Source organism: Chenopodium album, chromosome 23, assembly GCF_948465745.1.
Source record: "Chenopodium album chromosome 23, dcCheAlbu1.1, whole genome shotgun sequence".
In the NCBI taxonomy this organism is placed as follows: Eukaryota; Viridiplantae; Streptophyta; class Magnoliopsida; order Caryophyllales; family Amaranthaceae; genus Chenopodium; species Chenopodium album.
The window spans coordinates 2,718,953-2,738,193 of NC_137856.1; the positions used below are offsets into that span (position 1 = coordinate 2,718,953).

The window sequence follows — 19,241 nt, forward strand, 5'->3', positions numbered from 1 at the left end:
TCCGGGATGCCAGGATTAAAATTAAGAGCCTTGAAGAAAAGGTTCAAAAAATGGAAGCCGACAAACCTGGTATCCGTCGGAGAGCGGTCGGCCGTTATCTAGCCTCTGATGAGTTCTGCTCCAAACTCCAAGATCGTTTTGATGGAGGTTGGACCGCTGCTCAGAGATGTATTGCTCACGCCGCCGGTTGGAAGAAGGATGATTGGGCAAAAATTGAAAAGGCTTTCAGCGAGGAAGCCTACAAGATCCCTTCTGGCTTTGAGGCGCAGCAATTTTCTGATGAGGACTTGTATAACCTGGCGCCAACTGTTGATGACGGCCCCAGCAATCCCAGCATTTTGGATTCCCCAGTGCCTGAGAATGCTCAATCTTGAAGGGGCGGGCAGTCATCACCGACATCCTCTTGTGGGTCTTGTATCATTGGGCCTTACCAGCCGTAACTCTTTTATTGTTTTTGTATGTATGAACATGTTTTGGCAGTGCTGTTTTATCGGCATATACCCCTCTTTTGTGGTGATGTCTGTCGGCTGTTAATTTTATCTGTTGTGTAAACTTATTTTTATTTTTACCGGCTGCCGTTTGCCTTCAAAATTCTATACTTTTATCATAACTGTGTTGTTCTTTACTTGTCATTTTCTAGTTTGCCTGTTTTTAAACAAGGTTATGATAATCATATTGCCTCGCCTTGCTAGTTTTCAACGCATAAAAAATTGCAAAAAATAGTTACTTACCTAATGCTTTGTCTAAAATCCGAAAACTTCCAGTTAGAAACCTTTTTAAAGACGCCAGCTTCCGAAGATACCAGATCTAAAACCTGGCTCGAGAAATTGCATATAAAAATTACCAGCATACTTTAAAAACTTATCAGCATACTATGGATATCACAACGCATATGAACTTATCAGCATACTATGGATATCACAACGCATATGAACGCCATATCATTCCTGGTGCTAGAGCTATGCACACTGAGCTGCGAACATAAAAGCGAACGGTTGTTGCTGGTTCAGATTATAACACTAGTCACCTACTGCTGTGTTGTTTTAGCCAGTTAGGTACCCTCTCGGCGATCATTTTCTGAGCTACGCCTCATGTCGGCGTATACTCGAATTGATTTGGCCGGTATTTATATTTTGAACCAGCAACCTCATGAGTTAACATATACAACTGATCAGGTTGTATAACTGTTATCTTCATGGAAGCGGTTTTTAGCTGTCCATCCCACTTAACGATGTTCTGTTAAATGGAGGATGCCTATTTCAATGCGTATTGTCTGGATACTTCTTCATTCATTACCGATATCTTTTTTGATATCAGTTTCAAAAAATAAGGATTTGTTCATTACACGTAGTATTTTTTCAATACAGCGGAGTTCCATACATTTTTTAGAGGTGTCCCATCCGGGGTTTCTAGATAAAATGACCCTTGGATGACGACATCTCTTATTCGATAAGGCCCTTCCCAGTTCGCAGTCAGCTTCCCGTCTTCATTTCCCTTACCGGTTGCTGCGGTTCTTCGTAAGACTAGATCTCCTTTACTTAACGGCCTATATGATACTTTTCTGTTGTAGGCCCGTGACATTCTTTCTTTAAAGACAGCTGACTTAACTGCTGCTTTTTCTCTTAGCTCTGGCAAGAAATCTAACTGTTGCCGTAGGAGTAAATCATTTTGATCTGTACAGTAATGCTGAATCCGGAATGTCGGCAAACCGACTTCTGCTGGTATGACTGCCTCTGTTCCAAAAACCAGAGTATAAGGGGATTCACCTGTGGCTTCTCTCATCGTTGTCCTGTTGGCCCATAATATTTCTGGTATCAAATCTGCCCATAAACCTTTTGCGTCTTCGATCTTTTTCTTAATTGCCGTTATTATCTGCTTATTTGCTGCTTCTGCCTGGCCGTTAGACTGTGGGTGGCATACTGCTGCATAAGCAAATTTTACTTTATACATCATTAAGAGATCTTTGACTGGTTTACAGTCAAATTGAGTTCCATGATCAAAAACCATCGCCATTGGCAACCCGAATCTCGTGAAGATGTTTTTCCATACAAACTTTTTCACCTCCGATGCCGTTATCTTCGTTACTGGTTCTGCCTCTATCCACTTGGTGAAGTAATCAATTCCCACTATCAGATATTTTCTTCCACCTGTGGCTGATGGGAATGGGCCTGCTATATCCATTCCCCACTGGGCAAAAGGGATTGGGTTCAGCATCGGAGTTAGATCGTTCGGGGGCAAGTTGATAATTGGGGCAAACCTTTGGCACTTTTCACATTTTTTAACATAATCCTTTGCATCTGCGTTCATTGTCGGCCAGTAATATCCCCTTCTCATTGCCTCTCTGGACAAAGCTCTTGCTCCAAGGTGATTACCACAACTTCCCTCATGCAATTCTTCTATTAATCTTGCGGATTCAAGATCCGTTATGCACCTTTGCAACGGCAGTGAGAACCCCCTTTTGTATAACTGGCCTTGGTACATAACGAACCACACACTGTCCTTCTGTAACCTTCTCAGCTCCCCTTTATCTGTTGGCCCTACACCATGAACGATGTATGCCAGTATTTTATCGTACCACTGATCCTCCACTTCAACACAATTGACATCCGCCGGTATCTCATCTATGCTTCTCTGCTTTAAAATTTCAACCATAACTGTTCTTTCCAAGTCATTGAAGCTTGAACTTGCCAATCTTGCCAATGCATCTGCTTGAGCATTTTTCAATCTCGGAACCAGTTTAATCTCAAAGTATTGCAACTGAGCTGCTAACTGTTTCATTTTCTCCAAATACTTCACCATTGCTGGCTCTCGAGTTTCGTATTCCCCACTAAACTGGCTTGACACCAGCCGAGAGTCAGTTGTCAAAACTAGTCGTTTTGCGTCTGCCGCTATTGACAGCTGCATTCCGGCTACTGCAGCTTCATACTCGGCCTCATTATTTGTTGCCTTGAACTTAAATTTCATGGCGTATTCAAATATTTTTCCATCTGGAGCCGTTATCACAACTCCGGCCCCTGCCCCCGTTGCTGTGGCTGATCCATCAACTGATACCTGCCATGTTCCCAACTCCTCTTCTTCATCTGTGTATGTGGTTTCAACAATAAAATCTGATAACGCTTGAGCCTTAATTGACGTCCTAGGCTTGTAACTTATTTCATACTCCGATAACTCTACTGCCCATGTCAGTAGTCTACCAGACGTATCCATTTTTCGCAGTGACTTCTCTAGGGGATGATTGGTGAGTACTTCTATTGGATGTGCATCAAAGTAAGGTCTTAACTTCCTGGCTGCCACCAGTACAGCTAAAGCCATCTTCTCTATAACTGGGTATCTGCGTTCTGCCGCATTCAGGACATGGCTGACAAAGTAAATCGGCTGTTGTTGTCTCTTCCTTTCTACCAACAAAACGGCTGCTATTGTTTTTGGTGATGCTGAGATGTATAATTGTAACACTTCTCCCTTCTCAGGCCTGGCAATTGTGGGAAGAGATTTAAGATGATTCCTCACTACTTCTAAGGCATCACTTTGTTCTTTTCCCCACTCAAATGCCTTATTCTTTCTCAGTACCATAAAAAACGGGAGTGCTTTATCAGCTGATTTGCTGATAAATCTTGTTAGCCCTGCCATCCTGCCCGTTAACCTCTGTATATCACGGATGGTTTTTGGTTGTTTCATTTGAAGCACCGCATTTACCTTATCAGGATTTGCATCTATCCCCCGTTCACTAACCATAAAACCTAAAAACTTCCCTGATCTCACCCCAAAAACACACTTCTCTGGATTCAACTTCATTTGATATTTTCTCAAGGTTTCGAATGTCTCCCTCAGATCGGCTATATGGTCTTCTTTGTTCTTACTCTTTACTATCGTATCATCCACATACACCTCAACATTCCGCCCTTTCTGTTTCTCAAAAATCTTATCCACCAACTTCTGATAGGTTGCCCCTGCATTTTTCAACCCAAATGGCATTGCCTTATAACAATACACACCTACATCTGTTATAAAGGCCGTTTTATTTCTGTCGGCCTTATGCATGCTGACCTGGTGATATCCTGAGAATGCATCCAGAAAACTAAGCATGGCATGACCAGAGGTCGAATCTACCAGCCTATCTATCCGAGGTAATGGGTAGCAATCCTTAGGGCAAGCTTTATTCAAATCTGTAAAATCCACACACATTCGCCATTTCCCTGTCGGCTTCCTCACCATTACTACATTTGCCAACCATTCGGGATATGTACAGGGTTCTATAAACCCTGCTGCCAAGAGCTTGTTCACCTCGGCCTGGATCGCTTCTATCTTCTCAGTCGAGAAATTACGCTTCTTCTGCCTTATCGGTCTAAACTTTCTATCAACATTCAGCTTATGTTCCATTACCTCAGGATGTATGCCTGGCATCTCGCTGGCCGAGAACGCAAAGACGTCGGCGTTCTCGCGCAATAAACTTATCAGGTTACACCTGGTCTCCACATCCATGTCTGCCCCAACTTTCACTGTTCTACTGGGGTCGCCTGGCTGCAATTCAACTTGGACGGTTTCTCCGCCCGGCAACGACCTTGGTGTTTCTTCAGGTCTTGCATCAAAGTTTTTCATTGTCAAATCTTGCACTGTCGGTTCACCTTCCCTTGTTGGGTTGCATGGAACTGCGGCATCACCAACTGGGTTCTTCAAAGCTGTTACATAACAGGCTTTCGACATAACCTGACCTCCATACACCTTTTCCACAGCTCCCAAGTTCGATACATAGGCTATTGCCAAATGGTATGTTGATACAACAGCCTGCATGTCATGAATTATCGGTCTGCCGATAATTGCGTTATAAGCCGACTTGACACCTACCACCAAAAACTCTGCCATCACATCCCTCGCTTGTGGTCCATCACCAACCCTTACAAGCAACACAATGCTCCCCTCTGGCCTCACTGTCGACCCATTAAAACCGATCACAGGGTATGATACCGGCTTCAAATATTGCCTTCCTATATTCATTTCGGTAAAAGCTTGCATAAACAACACGTTCGCTGAACTACCTCCATCCACCAGCACCCTTTTGATGTCAGCCCCATTGATCTTAGTTATCAGGACTAACGGATCATCATGTGGGAACACTACACCTCGTGCATCTTCTTCCGTAAATACAACTTGTGGTATTGATGCTGGCCGAGGACGATTATCTACATCTAAAGCACAAACTAGATGACGGTGCTCCGCTAAATGTTTTTTCGCTCCACTAATCGTCCCTCCGTGAATCGGCCCCCCCCGTTATCACATCCACTCTCCCTGTAGATAACGGCGGTATTCCTGCATCCCCTTGTCGGACTATCCTCCCCTGTGTCCTTTCGGGCCTCGCTTCTATCTGCTGCCTCTCAACTGTTTGTGTTGGCTGTAGACTCCTGCCGGTATTAAACCGGTATTGTGTTAGGTGCCCTTTCCTGATCAACTCCTCAATGTTGTCCTTCAATTGGGTACATTCTTCTGTATAATGCCCCACATCCCTATGGAACATACAGTACTTCTTCACGTCCCTCGACCTTGCTTTCATGGGAATCGGCCTTGACCAATCTTCTCTGTTCTGATTCACTGAGAAGATTGCAGCCCTTGGCGTATTCAGGGGGGTGTAAGTGCTGTATCTCATTGGCAGTCTTGTCGGTCTGGTATCTTGCCGACTTCCTCCTCCCCTTCCTGGGGCAGGAGCTCTCGGCCTGCTCCCTCCAGACAAGGTCCCCTCATTTTGACTTTGCCCCTTTCCAGCCACCATATGCCTACTACTCGTCTTCAACAGCTCCTCGCTCTTTATGTAATCGTGAGCTTTGCTGAACGCTGCCGCCAATGTCGGCAGACTCTTCCTTGTAAGATACCTTTTGAAATCCGAATCAACTAACCCATTCATCAAAGCCATCACGGCTATCTCCTGTTGTAACTTCGGAATAGTGTTTGCTTCATTGTTGAATCTCCTGATGTAATCCCTCAAAGATTCATCTGGTTTCTGCTCCACGGCCATCAATTCTCCAGAAGTTCTCTGCCTCACGCTATTACTGACATATTGCCCTACAAACATCTCAGTCAGTCTTTCAAAGCTATCTACTGACCCAACTTCAAGGTTGTTAAACCAATCGGCTGCAGCCCCAATCAAAGTTGTCGGAAAGACCTTACACCAAACTGCATCTGAGTTTGTGTACAGCATCATGTGTCCCTCATAAGACGTTATGAATCTTGCCGGATCCCCTCTTCCATCATATCTACAAGTCGGCATTTTCACCTTCTCCATTGGTTGATCTAAGATGTGTTGGGCAAATGGGGATGCCCTTAACTGCACTACCGTGCGTACTGCTTGACCTACTACTTGCGAGCTTCTTTGCTGCTGAGTTCTGGTACTCACAACACGACTCGAGGATTGCTCATCCTGCCGTGATGTTGTATGCGTCCTTACTGACGACTCATATCGGGGTCTCCTTGACGAGTTCTCCAGCTGATTGTGTTGTTCCTCCTGGTGACGGTGCGATGTTCCTCTATCGGCCTGGGCAGCTTCTCTTTCAGCCCGTGCCGCCTCAACCTCCTTTCTCTTCTTACTCATTGCACTCATCACCCTTGCGGCTGTTTCCAATTCATCTGGAGTAAATGCCGCCATAGGATCCTCTGCCTCCCCTCCTCCTGCAGGGGGGGTTATCGGCATATGAAACTGATTACCCTCTAGGGTATGGGTTTCGTCTACTATCTCCACCTGGGGTTGTCCTACTGGTATTCCATTGTTAAAATTGTTTCCGGCCATGATTATTGTTGTTGTATATATATATTTTGTGTGAGGTTCTTAGGCGATAGAAGTGATCAATTGCCCCCTCCTTCTAGCGCCAAATTGTTTCTGTCTGATCCCAACTCTTCCAGGAACTCGGACCTGAGATTCTGATACCCCTATCGGCAAGCTGAGAACCTACACAATGAGAAGAAGTTAGCTAACCCCGGGGTGATCCGGGGATAACCACTCCGATGATAAAGTCAGAAGGTGTTTGAGAAGAGAAGATAAGTAAGAGAGATAAAGTAGAGAGAGATTAGAGAGCGAGTGAAAATTAATGTCCTCATTAATGAGGTCTTACCTACTTATTTATAGTAATCTACCTTGACAGGTGGCTTTCACCCATGCACAACCTTTTGTGCCAAGTGTCGAGTTTCTGTTGCCACGTGTTAAATTGCGGCAGGCCGACATGTCCTCTTTCTGCAACATATCAGCATCTCCTTGCGATCTGGTCATGCCCAGATATCATCCCATACAAACACTATTGTTGGATGTAGAAAATTTTCTTAGGACAAAATAATTCTTCCGTTTTTTTTGTTTTCACAAACTTTTAAAAAAATCGGGTGTACAATAATTATTGTACATCCATTATAAAGATAGACTAAAGTGATCAAAAGTTACCCCTGAAATGAATAATAGTTACCCTAATATGCATAAAAGTAATCCAATACAAATAAAAATTATTAGTAAAAATCACATTTTAAATGACTAAAAATCAATTATTAGTGATTGAATGTAATTAAATTACCATTATAAAACTTTTCTTGTTGTCTATTTATATAAAAATTGTATTATGATTTAAAGTTACCCAAAAAAAGAGAAAAAGTTACCCTAAAATTAGGTAAAAGTTATCCTTATACTGCTCGATGTACAATAATATTAGTGTAAAATGGGTGTATACAAAAGTTTTTGTTTTTTTTTTTAGATTATATAATTTTGTTTTTTTAGAACAAACACTTTGTTACACTATTTAATATTGTTCTTTTACTACATTAGGTGAAATAAAATGTCCGGGTCTTATTAAATTCATTAAGTATTTATTTTTAATATTTTTTTTAAAATTATTTTTTTACTTTTTGATGATTAAAGATATTAATTAAGTTATAAAATCACATTCGTCTTTTACTATGTTTGATGATTTATAATTATAAATTCGAGTCTTGTTAGATTCGCTCGTCATATATATTTTTAATTTTTTTTATTTTAATAATTAAAGTTATTAATATTGTAAAATACAAAGTTATGTATTTACACACATAAAAAAAGAATATTTTTATGTACAGGTGGAGGAATTAGAAAAATACCATTATTTTGACTATTGTAGAGTTCTTTCCCAATCCTTTTCAAAATTGACATCTAGAATTTTATGGCATCATATTATATCAGCATGATTAATTTATAAAAAATAGATTCCACTTTTGATTATTCAAAGTGTCAATTTTCTTAATCTAATTAGTGGTTTTGGGTTGTTCACTTAATCTTGGTCTAGTAATGTGGAGTGATGCTTCAAATTTGACATATTTATCCTTCTTTTGTACTCTCCCACCGTTTTTAATGAGCACTATTTTCTTCAACAGACTAAGGTTCTGTTAGTTGGCTCCAAATCAACATCGTTGGGCCAGACTGAGTACAAGCCCACACCAGAGAGAAAAAGCCCCAATAATGTAAGATTCTTTCGTAAAATCAATTGGTATTAGGTGGAGTAACACACCAACGTAACACCTGTAACATATCATCGAGGATTTAACTGGCTTGATATATTTCCCTTTCCGGTTACCTCAATTATACGTGTGTAAAATTATTAAAAGTACGAAATGATTAATCATTCAGAGAAGAGCATACGTTTTAAATCATTTTCATCGATGACACCACACACCATTCATGTAATAAATGTTACTGTATGACATTCTTTGATAAGATCATTAAGATGTACCCGTCAAAAAAAAAAAGATCATTAAGATATAACAACAATAATTTTAGTTACAAATAAACAAATTTAAGCCATTTTTGAAATCATTGTACCAAACAATTGAGCTTGGTACAAAGCATGCTCCTTTTGTTTAGTCTTAATCATCTGATACACAAGCTTGATGTCCCTGTTAACCCAATAAAGTAATTAAGTAAGAAAATGTCAATTTTTGGTACAAGAAAATATATATGATTAGTGTGTAATAATGAGGTTTGGAAGTAATTAATTTATATAAGACAAGCTAAGTACCTATTATTTGGATCAATTGTCAAAGCTCTTCTGCTATCAGCTTCAGCTTTGTCTAAATCAGAAGTTTGCAAATATGCTTGTGCTCTTCTAAATAAGGCCTTTGTGTTTACTTGATCAATCTCTAAAACCTACCACAACATACCCAAATATTGATTAGTTAGAATTAATTTCAATAGTCTAAATATGTCAAACCTAAGAGTCTAAAACTAGTAAAAGTTGTAGAATGTTGAATGATTTTCGTAAATGAAATTCGCCTTTAAATAGGCATACAAGATTACAAGACTTAGAGTACGGAAGAGGGAAACAAATTGTATCCCATCGCATTATTCTTGTTGACACATTAAGAGTTTTCCTCGTGAAAAGGGTCTTATACTGTCTTTTTTCCTACTTTTATGCAAAATCAATGCTAAAGTTAAATAATACATGTGGGTCGTTAAAATGGGCATTTAGGCTCTCAATTCCTAGCCCAAATAGATGCTTTTTGAAGTTTTAAGACTAGTTTTAGCCTTATAGGACTTACACCTATGTAACATGGCTTGATTTTACCGGGTTTAGGCCGAGTTTTTGGGTGTGATCCGAGCCATGATCAGCTCCACACAAGATTGATTAGTAAAAAAAAGGGTTAGAAGTAGAACAGACCTTAGTGCATAGTGTTGCAGCTCCAACATAGTCCTCCAATTTAAGTTTACAGGCTGCATTATTTAGATTGCAAGATGATAGTAGCGCCTTTGTTTGTTGCTTCTCCTCGTCTGAGAAATTGTGGTTGAATTCAATACATTTTACAGCCTGCACACAAAGTGTACACCAGATTACTTAAGTAAATTTCCTAATCAGAAAACTAATTAAGTTGTTAACTAAATAATACTTGTATTAGTCACTGGATTAGTCAGATTTCTTGCCTTTTCATATTTCTTGGAAGCAAGCCAGAACTTCCCTGCTTTGAACAATGCATTTCCCTCTTGCTTCTTCTTCTCACACGCTTCGATCTTCTCCTGCTTGTCCATCTTCCAGACAGGTTTATCCTGCAAAACTTCCCTACCTTAATACAGTATAATGTATACTTCGTATTATTTGGACTTTTCATTTTACATTGAAGTGTTTGAGGTTTTTCCATGTTTGTGCTAGACAACAATATGTGACCAAGTGGTAGACTCGGCTATTTTGAAGATATCCATGTGACTAAGTTTGTGATCGTCCCCAATTTCTAACAGATACGAGTGTTAAAAATCTGACATGGATCCTTGCTGTGAAATGAAGAGTCCGAGTAACATAGGTCACCACACTACTTGAAGTTACCTAGGACTAAAATATAGCAAGTACGCGTTTTTACCTTGGTGAAATCAAGGAGCTCAACCTCATATATAACTTTTGGATTAGCAAAAACTGTATCTGTTGGTTCAGGACTTCCTTGCATATGATCAGAAAACACGAAAACTTGTGACTTTTCTCCCTTTTTCATAGTCATTATTGCTTTGTCTAAGCTCTCATCAACTTGATCTGTTAGAAAATAAGACAAGCAAATTAGCATCAAGTCTTAGAAGACAAATAGTGATGTATACATCAATACATGTATGTACAATGTACCTTCTAAGCACATATACTCGAATGGCTCTTCGTTAGACCCCTTTTGCTCGAAAATTTCTCCATCTTCTCGCTTGCCAACATATATCACTGTGAAATCGCCAATTAAGCTTAAGAATTCAGACTGTAAGTCCTAATCATAGTAATCAAAGGATGCAAAATACTCGAATAGTTCAGCACCTTTTACCAAAGAACCCTCATTCGGATATACAAAGCCTTCACCAGCAGAAATAACCTTCTTTAGGATCTTTTTGTCCCCTAGGACATCCACAACACTTCTCCAAGATAACAGCTCAAGAAGGATTGTTATGTTGGAACTTCGGGTGCTTGTTATGGCTTCTTCGCGTCCAAATTCTACTTCAAAGCCATCTATAAATCTATCTTAAAGTTGGTGTATGATCTTGTCGAATACTTAACCATTACATAAATACATTACCATAGGAAAATATGTTGTTCGAAGATAACTTACAAGAGAACCTAACAGAGAGCTCTGCTTTTTCGTTCCTTCTCATTGTCTTCACTGCTTTATGGATGGCAGGACATAACTCCCCTGCGAACATAATCTTCGTAACGAAATCTATTGAAATTATGATTCAGAGAAAGTTCTAATTAATGAACTGTATGTGTCTGATTGAACTTACCATCGCCTACATGAAATTGCACACCCTCGGAGTTAGAATGTACCGTGCCATTTTCAAGCTTTGCTTCATACTTGACTAACAATACAAGGAGAGAACAACTTAATTTGAGTAATAAATCAATGTTACAAGAGCATTTTTTAGGTACATACACGTCAAATAAACTTTAACTTAATTTAAAAAGTGACCTGTTATTTTGAAACATCCAACTATTTTTTGTAAACATGTGTAGCATTGGTTGACATGAAGTTCTAGACTAACAAAACTTGTGCACAAAAAACATTTCTATCGCGTTATGATCACCTGAAACCTCGTCACCATCTTTAGGAGTCGCCCATCCATCTCCTTCGGTTATGATCTTCTTTAGTACACCTCCATCTCCTGTAATATCCCTTATGGTGCTCCAAGATATCATCTCAACATCAAAGATAACGGTTGAATGAGGCGGAATGAGAGGTGGAAAACCGACCTCTCCATAGGCTAAGTGTGGTGGTACCTTGAAAACGGCCTTTTCGCCTTTCTTCATTGTGACCACCCCTTCATCTAAGCCTTTTATAACCTCACCTGTATAATCCATATCCTCATATCATAACTCTTTTCATTCGAGAGCAAATTGAATGCTTTTACATCTGAAAATTAATAAATAGAGCACACCTTGTCCTAATTTGAACTTGAAAGGAGCGCCTTTTTCATGACTTGATCCCAATGAAGAACCATTCTCAACGTGCCCATTGTAATGAACTGTTCAACACACTTAACAATGTAATAAAACATATAGACATACATATAATTCGTACAAGTAGTTATAACTACTTATCGCTCTCTTAAGTTTAATTTTGAATATGAAATGATTTTACAGAACGACAATTAATAATGATAAAATCGATCTCTTCATTCATATAATTTAGCTAAGTATGTACATAGATATATATATCTAATCGTAAACTATTTTTTCTTACGTGACAATAATTTTTTTTTCCCCCTAAGAATAACATAATTGTTCGAGTGATGACTAACTAATTGAAAACATGTAATCACATAAAAGTCGATCAATTTTTTCTAGTTTATTTTCATTTACCTTATTTTGTGATTAATTTTGGAAGTTTTTTTTTTTTTTTTTTTTTTTTTTTTTTGACAAATAATTTTGGAAGTTGATGAAGAATAAATAATGAACTCTACATGTAAGAGCAAAATAACACAATACATGTACCATTAATCTGGCTAGCTAGTTAGTGTAAAGGCATAATATATTAATATATAAGTGTATCACACTAGAAAATCAATTCAACAAGGTGAAATTAAATTATTTTTTTAACTAAAAGTCTAAAAATAAAAATTAAAAGATAGTTTGTCAAGGATTACCTTCAACTTCATCACCGGGACATGGTGTTTGCCAAGAGTTTCCATGACGTAAAATTCTCTTGGTAAGTCCATTGTTTCCGATTTCTTTCTCCGATGACGGAGAATTTGGAGGTTGTTGGTCATGAGTTTGTGGGTTAGAAATGGTTGGGAGGGAGTCCTCCTCCATGTTTGTTGAAACTGAGAAGGACAAGGAGATAAGCCGTTTGTTTCCCTCCTTTGGATTTTTTGTTTCAACAAAGATTGAAATAAAATAAAGCAATAAATCTTTGTATTTATTAAACGACGCCGTTCCAAGTTTTATTATCATAAAATGTCTTAAGTTTGGGCCTCAAAGTGGGCTCGAGTTTGGGTTTGGGCTTGCTTTGGGTTTGGGATTGATCCATTGATATGATAAACTTTTGACAAGTTTGCGCTTAGTAGAAAAACCGAGTAGAGATACCATGTCCATCAGTCCATGTGCATGCAGAAGTAGTAATATGTTAAACTTCTCATTATGTACAGTCTGTGAAATAATTGTAAATATGTTGCAAACTTGCAATTAATTGAAATGGAGGATGTATATATTCATGATCGTAAGCATATATAATAAACGCAAGGTCAAGCTAAGGCATCTCAAGACATGATAACGAAGGTTGTTGGACCAAATTGAATCATGAATGAGTTTGTTCCAGGCACCAAATAGGTAGGCCTCCCATGTTTCTTTGGGCGTTTGAACCACCCCCCCCCCCCCCAAGGCACCTCGATGCAAAATTTTGCTAGGTTAATAAATGATTTTCAAAAGCCAAATTTGAAGTCTATAACACAGAATTAGACCAATTTTGAAGGTTTTGAGATATAGTGTCAAAACATCTTGGGATAATGGCTCGTGATGATCTTGAGTCAATGAAAGGAGGTGTAAGTGGGTAACAATCAAATTGATAATTTAAAGGTAAAAAAGTGGATTGTTCCAACCACCTAATGGCCTCCAGAAGTCTAGGGGTGTGACGGAGTCCATAGATAGCAACCCAACCTCTCTTTTTCAGGCCTGGAAAAAAAATGAGGAAATTCAAGTTTATCCCCTCGATAAACTTGAAGTGTTTATCCGGGGGTATTTGCGTCATTTTGCGTCTCTGAGTAAGGGTATACAAGTAAATTGAGCGGGGGAAGTGTTAACAGCCGTTATGTTGGAAAATTTGACTCTAGTTACCTTCTGTTAACCAAAATGTAACTCAGGTAAACTCAACCTTCTGTTGACCAACAAGTAACCCAAGGTAAACTGTTCGATTTTGAAGGGGAAGGAGACAGCAAAATTCTTTAAGATGGTGGTGACGAAGACGGTGGCGGCTGGAAGGAGATTTAAGGTTTTAGATTTACGGTTTTTAAGACGGTGGTGATGGGCAAGTCGCTTTGCGGTGTCGAAGACGGTAGTGGCGCTGGTTTAGCAACTTCAGGCGGCAACAATTGGAGTGGTGGGCCATCAGACGACATCGATTGGAGTGGGTATCGACTGGTGGCTTCAACGGCTGAGGAAGCGGCTACTGGGGCGGTGCATGGTTGTGGGTAGATATGATTTGTAAAACTTACTCCAAGTTTTTGTCGATTTTGCTTATCTTCATCCCCTCTCTCTGATTGTTGAGCAAAACATTCAAAAAAAAGAAAAAAGAAGGTGGTCACGTGCAGCTTGCAACTACCTATGGTTAAAATGGATCAAACGTCTATTAAAAGAGGCTTAACTGCCGTTAAGACTTACATTCCACTTTTTATCTGACACATGTGTTTACTTTATCCACATGTAAGCAATCTAGCAATTTCCAACTGATCTATCACATGTTCTTTTGCAAATATTTACGGAAGTGCCATCCGATAAACATCTTATGTTTATCGAGGAGATAAATGGGGGGCTCCTCAAAAAAAATTGTCTAAAATTGAAAGTTATAATCCCCGAGTTTTGGATATTGAGTTAAGGATGCTTCCTAAGGTCATACTTCCTCCGTTCTTTTTTACTTGACCCGCTTTGACTTTTACACTACTCATCACCCCTCCTTTGACCGTCTTTTGTGAAAAATATGTGAGGAAAAACATGTTCATGTAGGAACTTTTTGAATTCATCTCAATAAGTACTATCATAATATTTAACTTTTATAATTTTTACTTATGTAGAATTAAAGTTATTGATCGTTAAAGTTTTGCATTGACAAGCGTGATTAAAGAAACAGGTCAAGTAAAAAAGAACAGAGGAAGTATAATGTAATTTGGTCCTAAAACAATTCTTTTTCACCCTAATGACAAATAGCTATTACAACACTTGGTTTATAAGAGGCCCATCAAGAAGTAAAAAGGTTGTTGGACCTCAAACTCAAGAACACCGGGTCATTGTTTAGCCAGTTTAGTGCAATTGTTCCGGCCCATTTACAGATCACTTAAAAAGACTTCAAGTAGGAGTGCGTTAGTCTTATTTGATCTTGAAAGACTCCTTTCAATATTGTAATTTCTAAATGTCTAGTTTATATAACTTTTATTTAATAAGAATATAAATAATTTTGTAAATGCAATTGGAGAATATCATTTATAATTTGATGTGGTTTGAGTCATTTTAGGCCCTGTTCCCTTCACCTTAAATAAATAATATTAAGTAAAAAAAAATTCAGTTCAGTAAAATTAAGTTCATTTCAGTAAAATTAAGTTCATTTCATTAAAATTAATTTCAGTTTAGTAAAAATAAGTTCAGTTCAATAAAATTCAGTTTTCTTAAAGAAGAATTATAATAGAAAATCAGTAAAAATAATTTCAGTTCAGCAAAAATAATTTCAATTCAGTAAAATTAATTGAAGTTCAGTAAAAATAATTTAAGTTCAGCAAATATAATTTTGTTTCAGTAAAAATAATTTCAATTCAGCAAAAATAAGGTGAAGAAAACAGGGCCTTAGTTTGTTCTGACCTAATTTGATTTTGCCTAGCTGAAATTTAATTTGTAACTTTTTAAATTAAGACAAGATATTAGGTTATAACTTCTAAGGTTTTCCTACCTTTCCAAATAGGTCATCGAAGAAATAATTCTTACCTTATATGTAGAGATGAACCAAATGAAAGCAAGGTGATACATTTAATTGTGGGCGGCCAGAGGTTTGTAGTTTGGAGTTTAATTAAAGCCTCAAGAAAAGGTGAATTTGTAAACTTGTTTTGTATGATATAAATTGATTTATTTCCTCAAAAAAAAAAAATTATAAATGGATTTATTCTTTCTCAAATTATCTTTCATTTTCCTTTTTTGAAAGTCACAACTTTTTCTATTTCAATTAAAAAGTTCAGATAAGTATATTCGAAGAATAATTTATATTCAATAGCGACGTCTTTACGCTCTCGATTTTATTCAACTTGGAAATATATGATCAAAGTTTCCCAATACATGCTAAAATTTCATATAAAACGGATAGTTCTCTACTAGGAAAAAGAAATACAATTTCCACAAAAAGTCAACTCACCGAAAAGTTTATTAAGTTTCATTTCAAGGAAAATAAAAACTTTATTTTAGTATTAAGAGCAAATCCAAGCTTTATTTTATTAAAAAGCAAACACTAGTAAATCCATAAATAAAAATGACCATATTAAAATTATCTAAGATAGTGGTGGCTGACGCAAAATGTTGTGGAAAATTGGGATTTGTTGAGTGTCTCCTAATAATAGGACAAACTAAATGACCAATTACTATCACTAAGCAGTTTACCAAGTTAAGATTAGAAAACAAAAGCACATAAAATTTGTTCAAAAAGCATATAATAAATTATATAATATGGTAGTAAAAGTACATTTATGTGGAGAATCGATGTTGCTAGATGATGTTAAAGTCAATTGGCTCTAGCTATAGTGATTTCCAGTGCATAAAAATGATGCATTTGGATAGTAGGTGAATTATAAACATTTGTTATCTTTTTTCTAAAGTGCTAGGAAATGCTATAATTATCACTATTTATCTCAAGAAATCTAGAATAGAAATAAATTTGATCTTCTTTAAGATTAGGCGTTTTATTAGCTAGGATGGATGTCTTTTGCAAGGTAGATTGTTTTTTTAGTGCATTAGGTCGTTTTCCATTTGTTTATGAAAGTTTAACTCGGTTATTGTAAACTCTTAGCTTGCTTTTAGAAGACCGAGTTATGAAAAAAATAATGTGTATACAAAATAAAATGGTTAAATTAAGAATTTAAGACAGATATTGAGTAAAAGATCAATGATGGATTGGTCAAGGTAAGATATATATAGTTTAAGAAATATTGATTGTCAAAGATATGTATGTCTTCAAAATCGTGCAAAAATAAATAGACACTATAATATGGAATAGTGGGAGTTGTTCACCTTATTTTCACTTATTTCAGATCTAATGAGTTTTATATAGAAAAAATAAGTTATGATAAGGGTTAACCAATTTCAAATTACAACTAAAATAAGTTTTATTATGGTCTAATAAGTTCACATTAGTTTAGGTAAGTTCAAAAAAGTTCAAATAAGATCAGATTAGTTCATATAATTAATAAGTAAAAATTAGGTAAATAGAACACATCCTTATATATTGCCTAAATTAAGAAATTAATTACGAGTGTATATGTTCATTTTCGCACTAGTTAAAGTAACACTTTATTTAAGAATTAATAGCTAATTAATTCATTGTTAAATTTTTAAAAGTTGATATTTTGTAAATGTATATTTAGTATAATCCAACAAAATTTACATGACTTTATTTTTTCTTATCTACAAATCACAAACACGGGTATGTGCGGTAGGTTTAAATTTTAAGTATAATCGAATGTTAATTTGAAACTGAGAAAGTATTCAAATAGAGGTTATGGCCCTTGTTCTAAAACAAAATTCACTTCGTTTATAACATTGTGTATGTACGTTACCGAAAGTAAATATATGTGGAGAATCGAAGTTGCTAGATGATGAATTGATGATGTTAAAAGTCAATTAGCAATAGCCATAGTGATTTCCAGTGCATTAAAGATGCATGTGGATAGTGTGTTAATTATGAACATTATTCAACTTTTTTTAAAAGTGCTCTATTTATGATCTCAACAAGGCTAAAATAGAAATAAATTTGATTTTCTATAGGGTTAGGAGTTTAGGGTACGGTATTTAGATCAAGGAATCAAGGTTGTATTTTTGCAAGATTGGTTGTATTTTAGTGCATTTGGTTGTATTTCTTTTGAAGATATTGCATAATTGAAACCTACTCTTTTGTTTAGGGTAGATATTGCATATCATATATATAATCCATGTGAATCTCATAAATTTCAAGTTCATACATAGATACAAATTAAATAGAATATATTTCTCCTTTTCAAAATAGTTGCTAGCTATATTTTTATTATAAAAACTTTAACCATTAATTTTCACTGTTACGTAAAGTTGTAAGAAGAAAGAATATACTCATGTGAGATCTGATCTGGTTAAAAAAATCTCAATATATAAGAATAAGATACTTTCAAGAGCGCAAAGGGTGCAAGGTGCAACTACTTTTAAAATGGAAAAGTTATAATTAGCGTGTTACTTTCTTAGCTTTGAGAAGAAAACATTAATTAGTACTTTTACAATATAAAAGCCTAATAATTCTGATAAGTAAACAATCTAGTACACTCATAGGCCACGAAAATGTACAATGTCATATAAATGAGCAAATTGATTAGGGGAAGAAACTCTAAACCATTAATATATTTCCATTAATATAATCATACATGCATGAATAGCATGATGTCTTTTGTGGTAGCTAGAGTCAATTTGTTGTTATTCATCATCAACTTATATATGTTATACTTGCATGCATGTATGGCCCTTCTTACACTATAGAATAATATTTCTTTTTCCCCACTTTTCATATGTACATTTCTAACTCTTAATTAGCCTAGAGGGTCGTCACTAAATGATTATTTGGTAACCTATATAAATCTTAATTAGCCTACACAGATGTACTAGCTATATATTACGTATTACTTTAAATTTTGACAATTACCACCTTCTGTTATGTCCATTTTAGCAATTACCACCTTCTATTTTTTTTTTTTTGAAAATTACCATCTTCTATTTTCAAAAACATCAAAAGTTACCACCTTCTTGTCTCCCAACTACCACATGACGTCATTTTGGGCTCATTCTTTCCCTTTCCTCCCTATTTCCTTCACATTGCTCATTCTTAACTCGATTCTCATCCCCCCTCTCACTTTTTTCCCCCAAACAATCAAAAACACTTCAATTCACTCCTCCAAATCAAAATTGTCGAACAATTATTGGTGGTTTGGGGGAAAAAAAGTGAAAGGGGAGATGAGAATCCAAATAGGAATGAGAAATGTGAAGGAAATAGGGAGAAAAAGGAAAGAATGGGCCCAAAATGACGTCACGTGGTAGTTGAGGGGCAAGAAGGTGGTAACTTTTGATGTTTTTGAAAATAGAAGGTGGTAATTTTCAAAAAAAAAAAAAAAATAGAAGGTGATAATTGCTAAAATGGACATAACAGAAGGTGGTAATTGTCAAAATTTCCTTAATATTACATATAAATCTTTACTGTATACAAGTATTAAAAAGTGTTTTTTAATAAAGTTGACGTGTCATGTGACATCCGATTCTTTCAAATCTTAGTTTGAGTCGTTTATTTTATGTACTGACTTTGCTTGTGACCTCAGA

General features: G+C 36.6%; 2 protein-coding genes across 4 annotated transcripts; both read right to left on the bottom strand.

Annotated features, from left to right (window-relative positions):
- Positions 1-5,233: 5,233 nt before the first annotated feature.
- On the bottom strand, positions 5,234-6,061 carry LOC145609590 (uncharacterized). The gene has a single exon (XM_081665042.1). It carries the CDS (start codon positions 6,059-6,061, stop codon positions 5,234-5,236), a length of 828 nt encoding a protein of 275 aa, XP_081521168.1.
- A 2,571-nt stretch (positions 6,062-8,632) lies between these two features.
- LOC145608026 (70 kDa peptidyl-prolyl isomerase-like) lies at positions 8,633-12,813 on the bottom strand. 3 transcript variants are annotated; one of them, XM_081663630.1, is made up of 12 exons: positions 12,593-12,813; positions 11,885-11,971; positions 11,534-11,794; positions 11,234-11,308; positions 11,062-11,142; positions 10,773-10,961; positions 10,596-10,682; positions 10,342-10,508; positions 9,911-10,033; positions 9,651-9,797; positions 9,012-9,139; positions 8,633-8,889 (listed from the first exon to the last, which is right to left on the bottom strand). In XM_081663630.1, the coding sequence occupies exons 1-12, from the start codon at positions 12,756-12,758 to the stop codon at positions 8,790-8,792; spliced, it is 1,611 nt and encodes a 536-aa protein (XP_081519756.1). In that variant the 5' UTR covers positions 12,759-12,813; the 3' UTR covers positions 8,633-8,789. The 3 variants fall into 3 exon arrangements, with proteins under 3 accessions (XP_081519756.1, XP_081519755.1, XP_081519757.1); XM_081663629.1 differs by having other exon boundaries at positions 11,062-11,169; XM_081663631.1 differs by lacking the exon at positions 11,234-11,308 and having other exon boundaries at positions 11,062-11,169.
- Between the last annotated feature and the right edge of the window lie 6,428 nt (positions 12,814-19,241).

Excerpts from the sequence above, each read along its gene's own strand:
- LOC145608026 (XM_081663629.1), bottom strand. The coding sequence starts at position 12,758 with ATGGAGGAGGACTCCCTCCCAACCATTTCTAACCCACAAACTCATGAC. Across the intron at positions 9,798-9,910 it reads CTTCCAAGAAATATGAAAAG|GCTGTAAAATGTATTGAATT; the intron begins GCAAGAAATCTG and ends CTTTGTGTGCAG. Across the intron at positions 8,890-9,011 it reads ACAATTGATCCAAATAATAG|GGACATCAAGCTTGTGTATC; the intron begins GTACTTAGCTTG and ends TTGGGTTAACAG.
- LOC145609590 (XM_081665042.1), bottom strand. The coding sequence starts at position 6,061 with ATGTTTGTAGGGCAATATGTCAGTAATAGCGTGAGGCAGAGAACTTCT.